This window comes from Protopterus annectens, chromosome 16.part0 (assembly GCF_019279795.1).
Source record: "Protopterus annectens isolate FY-2018-M chromosome 16.part0, PAN1.0, whole genome shotgun sequence".
In the NCBI taxonomy this organism is placed as follows: Eukaryota; Metazoa; Chordata; order Ceratodontiformes; family Protopteridae; genus Protopterus; species Protopterus annectens.
This window is the reverse complement of record NC_056750.1, coordinates 654,035,805-654,054,980: the sequence shown is the minus strand read 5'-3', so window position 1 is coordinate 654,054,980 and position 19,176 is coordinate 654,035,805. Positions and strand designations below refer to the sequence as shown.

At 39.8% G+C, this 19,176-nt stretch overlaps 1 protein-coding gene across 1 annotated transcript in view; it reads right to left on the bottom strand.

Moving 5' to 3' along the window:
* LOC122790635 (AP-1 complex subunit gamma-1-like) overlaps positions 1 to 19,176 on the bottom strand; it is a 700,858-nt gene that overhangs the window by 44,738 nt on the left and 636,944 nt on the right. The window contains exon 15 of the mRNA XM_044058159.1: positions 3,205 to 3,294. Coding sequence (XP_043914094.1) covers positions 3,205 to 3,294 — 90 coding nt within the window. The remainder of the gene's footprint in view (positions 1 to 3,204; positions 3,295 to 19,176) is intronic.

Here is a 19,176-nt window from a genome sequence, read left to right as displayed (position 1 = left end):
GTGTGTGTGTGTGTTTGTATATCAATTACATCTCAAAGTGTGTTAGTGTCAGCTACTTGGGCAGGGACACAAAGCACTGGTTGGACAGAGAGGTTGCTGGAGCTCTTAGCTTGGCCACTCAACTGAGATCTTAATCCTATAGCTGTGCCAGTGGGGAGTCTTATTGAAGATCTGGAGAAAGAGGCAGAAACCAGCCCCAGATTGACTGTGATCCCTGTGTGCTCTTAAGGGAAATTGCACTTTACTGTGTGTGTACTTATAATCCTCCTAATGTGTACATCCCTCACTGGTGCTAGTGGTGAGGACTGAGGCTCCCTGATTACTGGGTCAGTGCAGGGATGTCACACAAGCAAATAAACATCAGCACAAATGTTACCACCTGCTCTATCCACCTCTTTCAATCTATTTTTAATCACTAGTTCTGGACTGATCTTTCCAAACTGGAACATGGTTACACATTATTTATTGTGGGTTTACCTATATTTAGTCAAGCCACCTTAAAATGAGCTATACCATGTCAAGATGTCTGTATTGAGAAGAAAATGCTAAAAAAGCAAAAAAAAAAAATGTTTTTTACAGAGCAGTAAGTCCTCCTGCACTTCTTCATGTGAGGGCACCGCCCTGCACTCCCCCCTTACCTACATATATACCTATATATATAAACGCCACAGCATACAGCAATGAAGAAAAGTGACAAAAACCCACTGCAGTGTACTGATTTCTCACATAATATGAGTCAATACTGACTCCCTAATCCACAATAAAAAGAAATCAAAGGAAGGCTACTCACACAAGGTGCAATCATCAGTGTGTTGGAGAATTGTTTACTGTGTTGTATTTTTGTAGAACAATGCTACTACAGGATTAGAGAGCACCTATCTGCTCTCATGAAGATCCTTGATGAGATTTTTTTGTCACTCAAATCTTTATAAGTGAAAATGATCTTTTTTGGAAGGGCCACTGGGAGACTGTTCTTCAGTTTCTCACTGAAAGCATCAAACTGGTTGAGGGTAAAGGCTGCCTAACAGCTACTGAGTGGTTTGCAAACTGACAGTGATCTGTCCTGTCACTTCCAGTTCACATCTACTATGGCTGTGTCCATGTATTTTGAGGTCCAAAGAGTATAATCTTGAAACATTTTTGCCCCTCTTTATAACAATACCTCTGAAATTCTACTTACAGTTTCTTAATGCAAGTGGATGATCTGCTTCAATACTGACACAACAACACCTGTGATGAGCCTTTTCTGTTTACTGAAGTATATTTAACATTGGGTATTGAATACTTAAAATGCAGCAGGAAGGGCATAACGACTGCCTTTTTCATCACATAATGCAGTCAGTAATGAGAGTGAATGCTTGCAATAAAGTTTGAAAAGAACAAACTGCAACTATTCTTAAAGCAAGTCCAGTTGGAGAAAGAAAAATGGAATGTACCTTATTCCATTTCTATACAACTTTCTTTCTTCAGAGTGTCGGTCACTCTTACTCAGGCTCGGATGGACGTGGGTAAGAAAGCCACGGAGCAGAATGCAGCTGATGTGACGCTAGGAGTCATGCAAATAACTCAATGCGATGGGTGATGGTGTAGTAATAATTGATATGCAAAACAAGTTTAACAGTAAACACTACCTCATTGTATCTACAACTACACACTTTCAGCTGGTGAATTTCAATCTAGCAGCATCCAGAACTCTAAATGCACAATTTAAAAGTTAGAAGCCCGTGAACTCTTGAATTGCCCTCCATTTTTGTCATGGAAAACTGATGGGTTTTAGACATGTATGGATACAACAAACTCTCGGGAACGTTTGTTGACTTTTTAAACTTAATATGCTTTAATATGCTTTTCATTGGAAACTTACAGTATTGACCTGGTATGTGTAGTTGTTCCCTGCACCTAGCCAGCAGCATAGAGATATACTTTAGATACATTGTGAAAGATCAATAAATGATTATGCAATAGGCACTTACCACAGAGAATTAAGGCTCCTAAGTGTTAAAGAGCTACTTCCATTTGTCTGCTGTGCAATTCTAATCAAGTCACTTGACCAGACAGAGCTCCCAGGTCACCCCTGAAACTTCTGTCCAGTCTGCTCACCCAGTTAATAGATGTTTAAAAAATGGCAAAATAATAACACTTGGTTTTCTCGTACTGAATTTCTTGTGATTCAATATGCTTTCATAATATAGGCAGGATAAATAATATTCACTACGAAGATGTAAATAAACAAATCACTAGAATTTGAGTATAATGCACCTGATGCCCTACAGATATGAAACCTCCTGCTGGTTGAATAAAACAAAAGCGAAGTAACCTACACCGTTTAGTATGCATAGATTAAGAAATATACCTCTCAACTGTTTCTGATTTTTCTTTAAATTTTTGCCCCATCCCTCATAACATTTTTGATTTTCTGGTAAACTACTGAGAATTACAGTCAGTCAATAATGCCAAACATTAAAGTTTCATACCTCTTATCATTCAGAAAATGCACGCTGATGCAAAGCTCTTTGTTGTACTATGTTTAAGTGAATTAGAATAATATTTAAAAATTGTTCCTGATTTGGGGCCTTTGTTCCCCATTATTTTTAGCTTTGTCCAGTATTCCTGAGTAACAAATTTGACAGGCTTGCTGGGAACTGCATTTCATCTTAAAAAAATACATAGCCAGCAGCCTAATTTTATCTTGCAATACTTGTCAGTTCATAATGTTTAAAATTCCCTGCTGCTACAGCTTTTCTTTAAGATGTGACAGACAATTCAGAAATCTTTTCAGAAGAAACCAGCAACCAAGTGCAAGAAGTGCAAATTACTAATTAAAATTCTGATTTGTACATAGTCCGGAGTCCATACAGACACAAAGGTCCCATGAATACTTGGCAGGGCTAAAACTAATTTAGCAATGTGGCCAAGAAAGAAAGAAAGACAAAAGAAAACAAATGACCCAATTAAGTGAATGGGCTTGAATGTTAAGCTTAAAACTCAAGCATGGAAAAGTCTTGCACATTGTTTGCTGTCTAGATGTGGCCTGAATATCTGTCAGGGCCTCTAGAAGATTTGCTGCATGTCCTCTGACAGGGATATTAGCCATGCCTCTTGAGCACCAGTTGCAAAGTTATGATACTCCTGCCTTTTAACAATTGATGACGATGCTTAGATTTTTTTCATGCGTAAAATGTTTTATGATGGCCTCTTCCTTACCTGAATAGGTTCTGTTTCCTCACATTGTCCCGATAGAAGAAGGTCTCCATATTCACCAATACACCACATGGTCACTTGAACAAGTGGCTGCTACAAAATAAATATATACACATATATATATATATACATATAAATGAATACAAACTATAACTATCATGAAATGAAAAAGTAATACTGTTTGCTGTAACTTGAACATATAAAATGTTATAACTTGTATTTGACAGAATGACTGCTTCAGAACTACATGTAGCAAGAAACTTCACTCACCCTTCTTAGCAGAATAAGGCAGTATGTGGTCAGATGTTGGCTCTTGTTCGATTCAGTGTTTAATTTTACTATTATTTGCATACTTCCTTTTTCCTTCTGTCGTGTCCCTAGCATTCGTTTTCTGTATTATTCATGAGCTTGCCATTCCAACAGCACCCTTTAACTGCATGTGCCCCATTTACCATACAAACACCGGCACATCTACAGCTGTAAGTGGTAAGGCCCAAGGGCCCACACCAATGAATGACTATGACTGGGGATATTTAAATGTATTCAGCATGTCTCCCTTACCACCACCAGCTGGAAGTAATCATACTAACAGTTGGTATACACGGATGCTTCCACACTTGTTCTCTCCAGCACATCTGTCAGGGATGGCTTCCACTAAATAAGGACTCCCTGTGACACCATTTCCCTGGTTGATGTTAGTGCATAGACCCTTGCCTAATCTCCTGAAATGATATAGTTAGCCTTTACCTATGGAAATCAACTCCTTCCCCACTGATTCTCTCGTTCTGAGGTTGCCAAATGTACATGTGTCTCCAGAAGTACAGCTGGGAACACCTCCATACTCCAATGGACCTCTCATATTGCCCACTGTTTCATGCCCATGATGAAAATTGCCAACTACAGTTATCCTACATGACGCTTTGTTCAGGACATTTCTCCTCTCTTTCTTTTCTTTTAGCAGTTAAATGACAGATTAAGTCACATTTCCTGGTGTTTTACATATAGTGCTGGTCAACAATGTGCTTTAGATCCATTCTCTGGGTTACAGTTGCATTGCTTTACAAATACTAGACAGCGGTGTTCAGTTAATATTAATAATTAATGTTCTCCACATTCTACTGTTTCAATTAATCACTCTTCAGAAATGCTCAAGTGGTCAGGCTTGATTAATGACCGAAATATTTTACAACTTGCCCTGAGGTTTTGTAATCTTGGACTTAAATGCACCAGTTAATGGGTAATAGTGTGTGAACTCCCCTGCATGGTCAGTGAGAAGGGCTTTACCCACTATGTAAAAAAGTATCTATGACATTAGTCAGACCTAATTCAGTGAATGCAACCAGGTTACAGAGCAACTCAAACTTTGTGCATCAGTTTAGTGACACCATAGCCAATATTTTTACCTTTACTTTCTCGTTCATTCAATTTAAATATGGTCTAGTATAAGGATTCAGCTTTTGGTATCAGCATTACTAGGAATACCCTTAAATATGAATAAAGACTACCCTCCATACGACCGGCTGTTATTTGCTCTGCCACTTACAGCCAGTCCAGCCTCACCTCACCTGACTCATTGCATTTAGTCCCAACAAAAAATATTCCCTTTCCCATATGCCATACTTTTCAATATCGCAAATACATGCAAGATCTCTCTCAAAAATTAACTTTCACCATATCCTGTTTCTTTTTTCATGACTCTGAGTTCATCTTCACATTTGTTTATTTAACTAGGTTTCCCTTCCCTCAGCTTGATTTAGTAAACAGAATTCAAAACATTAACTTTGATCCTAGAAATACATTTCAGTATGTATTTTGTATGTTTTTTTTTAACACAGAAGAAAACCCTGCTATGAATTCTAACACCACAGCACAATCCCAATTAATCTATAAATCAAGAGCATGTTTGCCTGTGTTTTAAATGGTTATTTAATAAAAGTGTTAAAAAGCCTGAAACTGCAACTCAGTCCAGTCCCCTGCTCTGGAGGAATGTCTGCAGAAACCTACAAGATCAGTCTGCTAAAAGGACTTTATAAAGCTGGGAAGAAAGAACTGAGACTTTAAGAACATCAGGACATTACTGAATCATCTTTAACTGGCAGCTAACTAACATCGTTATTATAGAAGGAGCACAATAAAGGACTTGTAGAACTCACTGTGACAGACCATTTTAATGACTCACTCAGACTACAAACCTGAAAATGAAGGTCAGTATTTGTTTTGTCCAAGATATACAGATGGGATTAAGCATCCTAAATGAAGCAGAGTAGAGTAGACACGATGCTATGGACAAGTTTGACCTACGGACACTTCAGCTGAGGTACAGTTGTTCATATTTTGAGTTTTTATTCATATTTAGCAAATTTTGTAAACCTTTGAATTACTTATGGAGTGGCAGAGGATATAGGATCTGCAAGAAAGTGGGAAAAATTGAAGGCAGAATATGAGAGCTAGAAATGGCAGCAAGGAGGCTAGTTAAGTAAAAAGGGGTACTGTACTGGTATAACTGAAGGTGATGATTATGGGGTTAGGCAGACAGGACTGGATGGATGGAAATAGGGAGGAGAAAGGCAAAGGGCAACTGGCCATGGGCAGATGATATCAGAGCCATACATGGAAGTGGTGTGACAAAAAGTGAAGAAAAGGGAGTCAGTGGGAGATGCATTCATGAAAGAAAAGACAAAGAGAAGGAAGCTACTGTAAAGGGGTAGGTGCAGACAGTATTGACAAGGGATAAAGGAAAGACAGAGCCAGTGGAGAACATGCAGAATAAGGCAAGAAGAGCAGAAAGAAAGTGAATACAAATGGGCACCCAGCTAGAGAATGCAGACTGAATGGATACAAAAAGAGATGAAAAGTATCACATGAGCTGAGGTAAACAGCAAAGGGAGTAGTAAGGGCTGAGGATAGTCATACTTAAAGGAGAAAGATTCTAAATAGAAGAGATAAAAACAAAGCAAAAACTAGATGCCCTGAGAGATACTGTATGGAGACAGAAGATGTTTTTGGTGACTGAGGAATTGATCATCAAGGGGTATTAACAATCTTGACAAAGAAGGCACTGAAGACCAGAATGCAGTGATACTGGTTTTAAGATTAACAGTAAGCATGATATGGGAAGATGTGACAAAGGCAGCTACCAAGTTGGAAGGGTAGAGCATGTCATAATGAATAAAGCATCAATGATTTGTCAAAAGAAACAGTTGAGGTAGCAGAAAGCAGGTTCAGATGAGCTGCATAGGGATACCCAGATGCTTCGCTGGATATTATTACTGTTGATTTTTGTTAAGATGGTAGAGCTATTGGCAGTGAATTAGGAGGAGAGGGTGGACAGTGCTGGTATCACAGAAATGTGACAGAATGACAAGATAGGATGAGGAATGTAGGTCAACGGGTACAAGCTGTTCAGAAATGATGGGGGGGGGGGTGAAAATGGAGATCTGCATAAAGAAGGGCATTAAATCTGAGACCAGAGAGAAGGAAAAACATCACTACATGAGGGGTGAGGAAGTGGCTATGGTCAGAATGTAGGATAAGCACCACAGAAGCTATGGAGGAAGAGCAAAATGCTTCTGTCTTGATACACTGCTGGTCTCCAGTCCCATCAGGACAGGAAGATGGGACACTAGAGGACAGAATAAAGAAGCAGGAAGGAAGGAATAGAGTAGAAGCCCTGAGGGTGGGGGTTCCAGGACCAAGCTGAGGGTGGGGGTTCCAGGACCAAGCTAAGGGTGGGGGTTCCAGGACCAAGCTAAGAGAGTCTAAGCATCAGTACAAAAAGATAATCACAGCTGACTGAGGCATTGTACCATAAGGGATACAGACAAAGATGCAGGACTATACCAAACAGGATTTTTTTTTTTTGCAATTTTTGCACTGCTACCTGCTGAACTCTCTCAAGTCCATCAGCCCATGCATTCCTTACCAGGTGTGAGTCATCAAAGAGGAGGAGTTATCATCTAGGCAGCCATCTAGAATGGTTCAAGGTTTTTCCCTCTTTTACTGTGCGCTTGGTGAGACACGCAGAAGGGACATGCAATGAGCTGAATGTAGAGAACATCCCTCCTTTCTGCAAAGGGGTGTTCTATCCAACCAGCCCAGCCCCTCCCTTCAACCACAAGTGGTGGTCTATCCAGTCTTCACCAGTAAGAATGCCTCACCCCGTCTGCCTCCAAGTGCATGTAAACCCACCCTTTCCCTGGGAGAGGCAAGTGGGCCTTGTCCCTTCACATCTCTCCTACCCTGTCTGGCTCTCCCAGTGCCATTGCCACTAATCAAAATCTGGTTGCCTTGTTTTCAGTTAAGAGGTCCATCTCCTGCACCATGGAGCCAAGCTGAGAAGATAACACTGTTGCGAAAGCATCATTAACTAATACAGATCATGCTACTGCATTGTTTACACTTGGGGAGAAAAATAAGAACACTAAGACAATTGTGTGGGATTTCATGGGTATATATTATGATGAAGTTGGAGAAAGAGACAGAGAGAGCGTCACAAATGCATTAGGGAACTGAAGACAAATTAAATAAGTACATGTTGGACAGGGATACAGTATTCCAGGTTGTAGACAATGCTTGAGGAAAAAGCAAAAAAAAAAAAGAAAACTTTGTGGCTACAGAGAAATGTGAGGCTTGCAATTAGAATAAACAGGCATGGCATACAAGACATGGAAGTCTGGGTGTGAGGACATGGAAGAGGCACAGTACAAGGAGGCTACAAAAAGACAACGTTGATGGAAGAAAAGTTCACGAGAGACAACAAAGGCATTTTAGTTATAGAGCAGAAGTAAGTAAAGGAGAAACATACTTGGTCAGACTGGGCAATGATAAGAGACGGATTACAAAAGAATAGAAAAAAGCAGAGGTTTTTAATGAAAGATTTGGAGCAGTCTTTATGAAGGAAAGTGAGGGGAGGGAGTCAGACTGGCAGACATAGACAGAGAGAGAGAGAGTGAGAGAGGGAGGGAAGAGCAAGAGAAACAGTGATCAGATACCAATTCACAGAGATTGGAGACTGACAGGGAGCAAGCTTCTCTAAGGGAAAATAAAATACAGGGATGAGTAAGCGGTTTCCCAGGGTCCTCCAGAATCTTGTCACTTGCTAGAAAATCCTTTAATGGAAGTTTCATTGGATCAATGGCCATTGCAGATGTGTCTGAGGACTGAAAATGCTGCAGCTGGGATCCCTTTTGAAATGTCAGCACTTATAATGCCATGGGCCGATATAATGGAAAATAAAAATAAAACCCAGCAGAAGAGTGAATATCAAACATTGCTATTCTCTTTTAAACTTGTTTTTTGCAGGTGGCACCCACCCTACACCACCCCGATGTTGGGTGAAGCCCTCCACGCCATCCCAGACTTAGATATACTAACTCCAAGACTGCCACACATCATGCAAGTCCAGTTTTTTGGCCATTCAGTCTCCATATTTTGAGACTTGCTGAAGCAGGTCCCAACATTTTAGGTGGTTACCCAGCACCTGTCATACCCATGCATAATGGGAAGTTTAAAATCCAGGGAACTACAGCTCCATTTGCTTAAAATCATTGATAGAAAACATCACACAGGGAAGCCTGAGGGAAAGGCTGGCTGCCTTCCTAGACAGCAACAGTCTCCAAGACATTACATCAGTTCTTGGCCAGAACAATCTGTCAGAGAAATCTCACCCATTTTTATGACATGCTTAACTTGTAAATTTCTTCAGGACAGCTATTTTCTCCATAGAGTTTAATTTCTTCTTGAATCTACTCTGCAAAACTAATAGAATTTCCATCAAACATGCGCTACTGATATTATTACAGAATTTATCTGAATGTGATAGACTTCTGATCAACTGCCACATTAAATCTTTTTAAGTCATGAGACCAAACATTACCTGATCCATATTCACCCTTTATCAGTAATGCCTTGACAAATCAAATGATCAAAAACTGAACATGCATTCATGATATCAATAATTTGGAAATAAATCTCACATTGTTTATTCCCCATACTCATAAATAAACATTTTCTGACTATTAGACTGCATGATAAAATAAATATATTTTTTTATACATGACTTTATTGATCTTTTCAAAACACAGGTGCATGTACATGTATTCCAATAAGTGTCTCAGTCTTGGCTAAATATGTCTAATATTACAGAAAATCATTACTTACAATTCCATTTGCCTCCTAATTATGCCCTTCCTACCTCCTCTCTCCTTTGCTTATGTTTCCTACGCTTCTACTTGCACTTTACCATCTCCCCCATCTACTGCTTCTTCTAATTTGCATCTTCCCCCTCACCCTCTGGAACCTATTTTTCAAGATGGAAATCTGTGACGTCCCTCATGGCAATCACTGCTGTGTGTGTGGTCTACTGTACATGGTCAACATTTCATAAAGTTGAAGACCATATGGCCATGACCATATGATCGAATTTCGAAATGCTGATAATGTATAAAAAAAAAAAAAAAAAAAAAAAACACAACAATCACTTACCTTCACATTGCTAGCAGGGGGGTAAGCCCCCCTGTACCTCCCACAAACACACACCCCATGGAACTTAAATATACCAACTCCGAGATCACACTACAGTGTGCAAGATGGAAATCTTTCCATTCCGCACTGTATGGAGATGCCCGTTCTGCATGGTCGACATTTTGAAAGTCGATCACATGGTCTCAGCCATATAGTCTTCCACTTTATGAAATGTCGACCATGTGAAGGGGACCCCCATGTCGGGGGAGCATAGGATTGCAGGGGAGCAAAAAAATGTATTTTTCAATGAAAGTAGTTTTCAAAGATTTTGATTCACACAATCCATCAGTGAATCAGGTCTATCTCCAATCTTATTCTTCCGCCCACTCCTTCAGTCTACCTCCCATTTTTTTTCATGTGTTCTCCTTGTGTAACTTTTTTTGAGAGTGGGCTAGATTAAACCATTGCACATCCTGCTCTACATTCGTTCTAATCCCTTTCCAGTTTGCTGGTCTAAAGCTCTAGATCACCAGTTTACCGAATAAGCATTTCTGAACTACTTTTGCCTATTTTATCCTACCTTGTATTTAGCTAGAATATGCACAATTGCTATCCATCATCTACTTTTCTCTCATAAGTTTCTTTGCCGCGGTAGGACAGTGGTAGCGTTGTTACCTCAAAGCAAGAGGTTCTCCTGTTTAATTCACAGCTGGAGAACCTTCTGTATGGAGTCTGCATGCCCTCCCCGCGATTGAGTGGCCTCCGAAAGACATGCGTGAATGGGTGTGCCGTCACTGAAGGGTGGGCATCGGGCTGGCAACTCGGCACCATACAAAATCTACTGCCAATCATTAGCGGACCGGGGTTCCGCTGTGGGGATCCTTAACCGGGAAAAGCCGAAAAGACGAACAACATTTCCTCAACACTTCACAATTCGCTCACAGATAGGTTATGGCTAACTAAGTTTATAGATAACTGCAAGCTAGGAACATTAATTGAATCTCTAAATGACTTATCCATCCCACAGGAAGGTTTTTCCAAATAAATAACTGGTATCAATATCACAAACTGAAACTGAATGCCAAAAAATGCATTACTGTATCCTCTGGGAAGTCATCTACCCTAGGGAACTACCACACTGACAATTCACCCCTAAGAGTTGACCACAAAGTGTTCACAATTCGGGAACTTATATGGACAGTGACCTAACATTTGATCACCATGTATCCAGTATCATAAGAAAGTCCTTCTATATCGCACAACTTATAAATAATGGAATTTTCTCTAGATCTAGGAATGTAATTGTTCCCTTTACACAGCCCTCATTAGGACAGTCTTTTCATATAATACCCTTTAGCATGTGTCTGTCCAGGCACATGCAAGAAATGGAACTCCCACAGAGATATCTTACTAAAAGGACACAAGACTAAACAATATGTCATACATGGACTGACTAAACAATATGTCATACATGGACTGACTAAACAATATGTCATACATGGACTGACTAAACAATATGTCATACATGGACTGACTCAAAGCCCTGTCACTATATATATATATCCTACAGACTGCTAAGAGATGACCTGTGTCTAGCATACAATGCATCCTCTGACCCAGTACTGACAGATTTACTGCACATCAGCAAGTCAAATGGCATCAAGAATATTCAGCCTAGGGATTTAAACCGCTTCTGTGACATCAACAGAACAGTTTGGTGGGACAGATTTATCTCACAGAGGATACCATTGCTCTGGAACAGACTCCACATCCATGTAAAACAAAGCTCATCCCTGTCCATATTTATGCACAACTACAGATGAGAAACAGAAAATGTACCCCATGACTGCCCTCTGTACTTCTAATGGGCAGTGGCAGCTTCTAAATGCTTTATCCCATGCATGGGGTCCCCTCAAATTATCTATGGTATAATCTCAGTTATTCTTACTAGGGAAACATATAATTATCAGTCATGGGATGGGTAAGGCCAGTCTAATATCAAATGAGACAGGTTACCTCAAACACCAAAAGGGAAATTAGCTAGGTTTAAAATGACCCACAAGGGCAGCTAGCCTAGTGCTTACCTATGAACCTTTGAACTTGCTCCACGGTCTTTTGGCTCACTCAGACCAGCAAAACGTGAATTATTTCTGCTCAAGCTTCCCAGCATCTCCAGTGTTCATCTTTTTGATCTTCCCCTCAGTTTCCAGCTTGTCTGGAATGATGTATCTGCAGATAATTCTAAACTGCTGATGCCATACGTTCAGCAGACGTTTGGTCTTTCTGGCCACTCTTATTGCCTCTGCTTGTGTTTCTCTGTCTGCCTCCCAACCTTCTTCCTCCTTCCACTTTCCCTCAGTTTTGTCAATTCATGTTATTTTACCGTTTTGCCTAAGTGCATACACAGACCATCTTCTCTGCCACCGAACCACCTTCTTGAGCTGTGCCTCTTATGTTCTCCCCCCCCCCCGTTTCTTATGCTCTTTTTCAACGCTTCCTCCTATCATTAGCAGTGTGATCTCTACTCCCATTCTTTTCAGCTGTCTTGCTGTTTTTCTATAGTCATTCTTCACAGTCACAATACACTTCTCCCTTATCACTCAACATGTCAAGAACTAATCCAGCCTGGGAGAATCCAAACTGAAAGCCCTGCATTGGTTGAGTTTTTAATGGAATCTAGAACAGAATCTTCTGTTAAAAAGGGATAATTAGTAGGACATATAAAATATTGCATGATGACTATTGGAATCAAACAGAAGAGGTCAGAAAAGATTGGGAAGAAATAGTAGATATGCCATTTACAAAGAAACAATAGGAGGACATACATACAGCTCCCATATAGGTGATTTTATTCCCCCAAGCAGACTCCAAAGAATTTTTCCTCAAGTATACAGCAAATGTTGACGGTGTGATGGGGAAGAAAGAAGTAACTGGAGACATATGTTTTGGTTGTATAGCAGGTTGGAAGACTTAAAAAATTCCTTATAGAGTATTCTGCCAGCAATACTGGGCAATCAAATGAGTGTAATCAAGGAACTTTTTATTTTGAGCTGGGACACAGGACCTGACTTGCCTAGACATAGTAAGGCCTTATTAAGTTTAATTCTGGTAGCTGCCAAAAAAAAAAAAAAATTAATAGAAAATGGAAATCCAAATCTAAACCAAGTGTAATTGAAGTAGTGAATACTGTAAGAGAGATAAAAAAAACAGTTTAGTGTGATCCTTGGAAACAGTAGGAGTACGAGGTATAAGACAATGCAGGAACTGAACACTTTATGTAATGTTACTTTGCTTATATGACATATAATAATATAGGTGATGTATAATGTTTGTGAATGGGAACTTCTTAATAAGGTCTGTTTACGTTTACATAAATGTAAGTTTGCCTGTCACAAGTGACAATTCAATAAAGGTGTTTAAAAAAAAAACTAATCCAGCCTGCTTACTTGGTATGCCCTGTGTCTGGTGAAAGTGTATTTTCTATTTTATTTGTGCAATTCCCTCCAGATATTTACCTATCCTTCTTACTCCATAATTCTCTTCACCTCTTTCCTGCTTTTTTTCTGTCTTCGACCTACCCCAGTTAGAGCCACTTCGTGCATTACTCTATCATATTACAGGCTAAAAAAGTCTGTGTAAAAGTCTGCCCCATCTCTGCTTAAAGCATACATTCCACAGCTTCTTCCTTGTCCTTTCCATTAAGCCTAATCATATTATCACCCTCCCATCCCCACTATTTTTCAGTCTCCTCCTGTACATTCAAACTCTTCTTGAATACAATAGCTATTTCATTAGCATAACGGCAAGAGATGACACAGGTGCATGACTTTACCTTTTTTTTGTTTTGCTACTATAGTCCACATTGTTGCTTTTTTAAACAGTTAGCCCAATACTTCTGTATGTTTAATTGTTCATTAGCTATTATTGCCAGTCTAGCTGGCTTGGCAGGAACAACTAATTTTGCCACCCATATATATTACTCAAAGTTTATATTACAGCCCAAAGTGTATTAAACAGGAAAGGGACTGTAACAGATCCCTGGGTATACTCCAACTGACATAAAATATTTTTAATACAGATATAACTTGCTATCACGCATCCACCAATTTATCCACTTAATGTAGGGATGTGTACTTCATGATTTCAAAGTAGATATGTTAGTAGAACACAGTCTAGAATTAGTACAGAGCTCAGTTTCACATTTTGCTCTGCTTTCGTTTTTTTCTGTGAACCTAACTCTCCTCTTCCACCATACTATAAAATGATTTCATGATCCCGTTCTTCCAATATATACAGATACATACACTTTGATAACATTCAGTGTTAATTACAGTGTGATTACTTTTGTATGAATGTAAATTTCCCTGTGTCACAAGTGATAATTCAATAAAGGTGTTTGAAAAAAAATTAACAATGGTCAAAATTTTAATAACTTTTTTTTTTTTTATTTGTTTTTATTTCAGTTTGCTAACAGGGTTAATCCCATTGAACCAAAACCTCAATTACTGGGGATACCAGATTCATTTTAAGGAAATTACACAGCCTGGTGAAAGAAATCAAAACAGGCAACACACAAATTTTATGCAGTCAGGGTCCAGATGTCAGAAAAGAATCTCGGACCATCAAATTCAGAGTCATGAGCAATAACACTGAGCTTCCAGTTCCATAAGTCTTGAAACAGCACTTTACTGCTGTTTTCACTGTTTAGCAAGCTTTTTGTTATTGTTGTTTCCACTGTCTATTAAGTATTTACTGATATTTTTCACTGTTCTAAAGCTATCCATTCTGCCTGCTTTGGTTTTCCCACCAACCAGGACTTAATTAACTGATCTGTTAACTGTTTAAATCATTCTTTAGAGCCTCTTGGCTGATTTTCTGCTCTTTTAAACATTTTTTTCAGTGTCACACTGCTATTTTTCTGCTGTGTTAAACATTCTCTAGTGTTTCTGGCTGAAACTAGGGTAGCTAGTAGCTGTGGTATAGTCCAGATCCAGGCCTTTGGGAACTGTTTGTAATGGTTTGCTTGTTTTGAGCATTTTTTCCAGGCCATCTTGGATTGGAAGGGTGCTATCTGCACTTTTGTGAGAGAATTGTGTTGATTGGGACCTGACTAGTAAAGGGAGGCCAGTCTAGGGCTTGGAGTAAGCATCCTCATTGGTCCTTTTGAATTTTGTTAGAATTTTATTTTCAGGTTTTATCTTCTGATATTTAGGCCCTGCATCTGAGTAGACTTCTGCTTGTTGGTACCGAGATGAACTGAGATGGGCTACCAGCCACAACTCTGAGCTGAGATACTAGACGACAAGATGCTTCTGAGCCTCAAAAAAAACATAAGTTGCCCTTTTTTTTTTTTTTTTTTGCTTATTTATACTATTTACTGCACTTTTTTATTGCCTGCCACCAACTTTTATATGGGTCTATATTTAAAGAATGAAACGACGAAAAAGCAAACACTCCGTTGACATGTAAAACCTTAAGTCTGAAAACAGCAAAGTTATGAACAGCGATTTTTTTCCCCAGGGAAAAAAATCACTGTTCAAAAAAAAAAAAAATTATGCAGACAAAATAAAGTGAGGGGCTCCTCCCCCCCCAATTAAATATACCAACTCCAAAATTGCACCACAGTGGAGAATCCCGAATGAGCCAGTAATTTCTTTCCCCTGGGAAAAAAAATCGCTGTTCCATAACTTCGCTGTTTTCAGATGTCGGATTTTACATGTCGACGAAAGAGTGTTCGCTCTTTTGCCACTTCTCTCTTTTAATATAGACCCCTTTTATACAGTATTTATTTACTGTGTACTAAACTACACTGTTATTCTGCAATTGTCTGCTACTCTGTGCCTGTAAAATCAACTTTTATTTCTGTTTTCACTGTTTAGCAAGCTTTATTTGTTTTTTCCACTGTTTGTTAAGTATTTTACTGGTATTTCTCACTGTTTTAAAGCTATCTGTTTTGCCTGCTCTGGTTTTCCTGCCAAGCAGTATTTAATTAACTGACCTGTTAACTGTTTAAATTATTCTTTAGAGCCTCCTAGCTGATTTTCTGCTGTTTTAAATGTCTTTTTTTCAGTGTCTCACTACTATTTTCCTGCTGTTAAACATTCTCTAGTGTTTCCCATTAAAACTAAGGTAGCTAGTAGATGTATCATAGTCCAGATCCAGGCCTCCTGCTTCTGGAACCGTTTGTAGTGTTTTTTTTCTGTTCTGAGCAAGCTTCCGGGCCATCTTGGATTGGAAGGGGCCTATCTGCACTTTAGTGAGAGAATTGTGTTGATTGGGAACTGACTAGTAAAGGAGGCCAGTCTAGGGCTTGGAATAAGCTTCCTCATTGGTCCTTTTGAATTTTGTTAGAGTTTTTTTTTCAAGTTTTAGCTTCTATTATTTAGGCCTTGCATTTGAGCAGGTTTCTGCTGGTTTGCACATCATGGAGCACTGTGCACTGCCGTCAAGCCAGACAGTTAAATTCAGCAAATTTTCCCTTAAAACCCAGACAGAAATATCCATTCGCTGAGCTCCTCTGTAATCGTTTCTGAGAAAGTCAACCCTAGTGACAAAGTCTTCAACCTAGCATTATGGACAGTTGGATTACCCTTGATTCTCCTGCCAACCTTGTAGACTTGGGTCTCTTGAGGCAGTGTAACAATTGCCTCATGTACACAAACAACCCTCTACTAGTAACACAATCTAGTACAGAGTGCGAGAGATGTATTTACACCAAGAATCTAGAATCCATGCTCTCTCTCACTCAAAACAGTAACACAGAGAAGGTTGTCAACTCATCCACTACTACATATTCTTATAGTACCCTACTCATACACATATCACTACTCAAACACATAGTATGCATCAAACACGTAAATCCACATACGTGGATTTTCTCTCAAAAAATTTATCAAAACACCAGAGACCTCCAAAACACAAGTTTGCCACAGCTAACACAGTCTCCACAGCATCCATGGCACATACCAACACCAGTGTCTCACCCACCACGTCTGTAAAGCATAACACTCAAAAAAAACAAGTGTTCTTGTCATTGGAGACTCAGTAGTGAGACAGATGGATGTCCCACTCACCAGGCTGGTCAAGGAGAAAGTCTCGGTCAGATGCCTGTCCAGTGTCAAGATTCGCCAAATCATGCATGTACTCAGGTCTCTCAGCAACAAGTAACGTTATGACTCTTTCATAGTTCATGCTGGTGTGAATGACCTGAGATGTACCTCACTGGACTATATAAAGAGACGCATAGTCAAGCTCTCTAAGTATGTGTCCCAGACAGGTATGTCTCTTGCCTTGAGCAGCATACTATCCTCACCTAGAATGATACCACAGTATAAACAAAAAATGACTGATTTCAATAATTGGCTTCGGTTTTGGTGTCATTCCAAGGGAATCCAGTTCCTGTCTGCCTGGGAAGCCATGGTTGGCAAACCTTGCTGCTTTGCCAGAGATGTTTTGCACCTGGCACTCCTAGTCTTGTATCTGCTGGCAAAGCCTCTTGCCTCCCCCACAGTGCCTTTTCATGAAAGGTCTCAAAAACAACATTACTGATGTGAAATTAACCAATCAGGGCAAAATAAGGGTAATGCTGCTAAATGCTAAGACCTTAAACTAAAAAAACGCACTCCCTGGAAGCACTTCTGTCACTAGAAGATGTAGATGTCTGTGCATTCACAGAAATCTGGCTTAAATCCTCAGAAAGTAGCCAGGCCCTGCAAGGTTACAATGCCTTCTGCACCTTTAGACCACAAAATGAACATGTGAAAACCGAAGGAGGCAGTGTTTCAATCTATATTAAAGATAAAATCACCTCCCGTCTAGTTATACTGATAAATTCCATGGAGTTACTCCAGGTCCAGGTTATAGTGGATAAGATACCCATTCAAGTCCTAGCCAGTTACAGACCCCCTCCATGGGTCACAACACCCACAAGGCCTACTTAACCAAATTGAATAAAATCCAAATTTTACCGAACACGCTGGTTATGGGGAATTTCTATTATTCCACCATCAACTGGGAAGCTTACTCTAGCACAAACTCACTAACAGAAAAGTTCCTTGACTTTGTGAATTCAAATGCCCTGCAGCAAATTGTCCATACCCCGAAAAGAGGAACAAACATTCTAGATCTGGTCCTCACCAATATGTCATACAGGTGCACTGCTCCAACTGTTGGACCCTCATTAGTTAAAACCGAATGTAAATCAGTCACCTTTGAACTAACACCAGAACTCACAAGGGGTAAAATCAAACTAAAAAACTTCAACAAGGCAAATTATACCTCCTAGGTGAAGGTATAAATTCATTCCAAGCTCCACCCCCAAGCTGAAAGTGGTAACTACGCCGAAGCTTACACTAATGCCCTCTACAATCACTTGCATAAGTGTATAAACTTGGCTGTACCAGTCAGAAGCAAAGCCAAAGCCCCAAGTAAAATCAAGCTACCACAGTGGACTTCCAGCATCAACAAATTCTACAATAAAAGCAAAAGGTTGCTGTCCAAGAAAACAAAGACAAGGACCCAACAGTGAAAATGTACCCTCCTCAGCCTTAACAGGCAAATAAGACAACTTTTCAAATCCTCTAAGAGTACCTTTGAGAGAAACCTAGCAAGTATTGCCAAAGATAACCATAAGACTGTTTACAGCTATGTATGTAACCTAAAGGGTAGGACCCAAGCATGTGCAGAACTGGTGGTCAACGATTTCACACACACTGACCCCCACACAGATAGCCAACCTGCTAGCGGATAGGTTTTGTGAAAATTTTCACTCCCTTATCCCCTCCTAACTTACACCCCTCCCTCCACCTTATATAGTTGAAAAACAGGTCCTCAAAGCCCTGTCCTTGGCAAAGAACATGGCCTCTATGGGACCAAATTACATCCCAGGCTGTCATCTAAACAGGCTAAAACATGAACTAGCATCACCACTAAGTACCCCTTTCAATAATAGCCTAACAACAGGCTTTGTTCCTATGGACTAGAGAACAGCTACAGTTATTCCCCTCCACAAAGGTTGCCTAGCAACAGACTTGGGCAATTACAGACCCATAAGCCTGACCAGCCTCTTCTGTAAGGACATGGAACAAATTATTATGGACTACATAAATAAAGACATAGGTGACCTCAAAACCCTGGATCCTACCCAATTTGGCTTCATGAAGAGCAGATCCTGCTGTTAAATCTTGTGGATTTCTTTGAAATTGTCACATTGATGAGGGCTAATCTGTGCACTGATCATACCTCAACTTGGCAAAGGCTTTCAACACAATCCCACATTCAGGCATTACCAACAAATTTAGCAAACTGATTGTAAACCCCTTTGTTGTAAGATGGGTTGTCAAGTGGCTCAAAACCAGACACACACACTATCAAAGAGGGTGACTCCACATCAACCAGCAGAACTGTTACCAGCAGGGTGCCATAGGGGTCAGTGCTGGGTCCTCAACTGTTTGGTATATACTTCTCAGAAGTTCAGGTCAAAACTAAAGGGTTGTGGATGACCAAGTTTGCAGA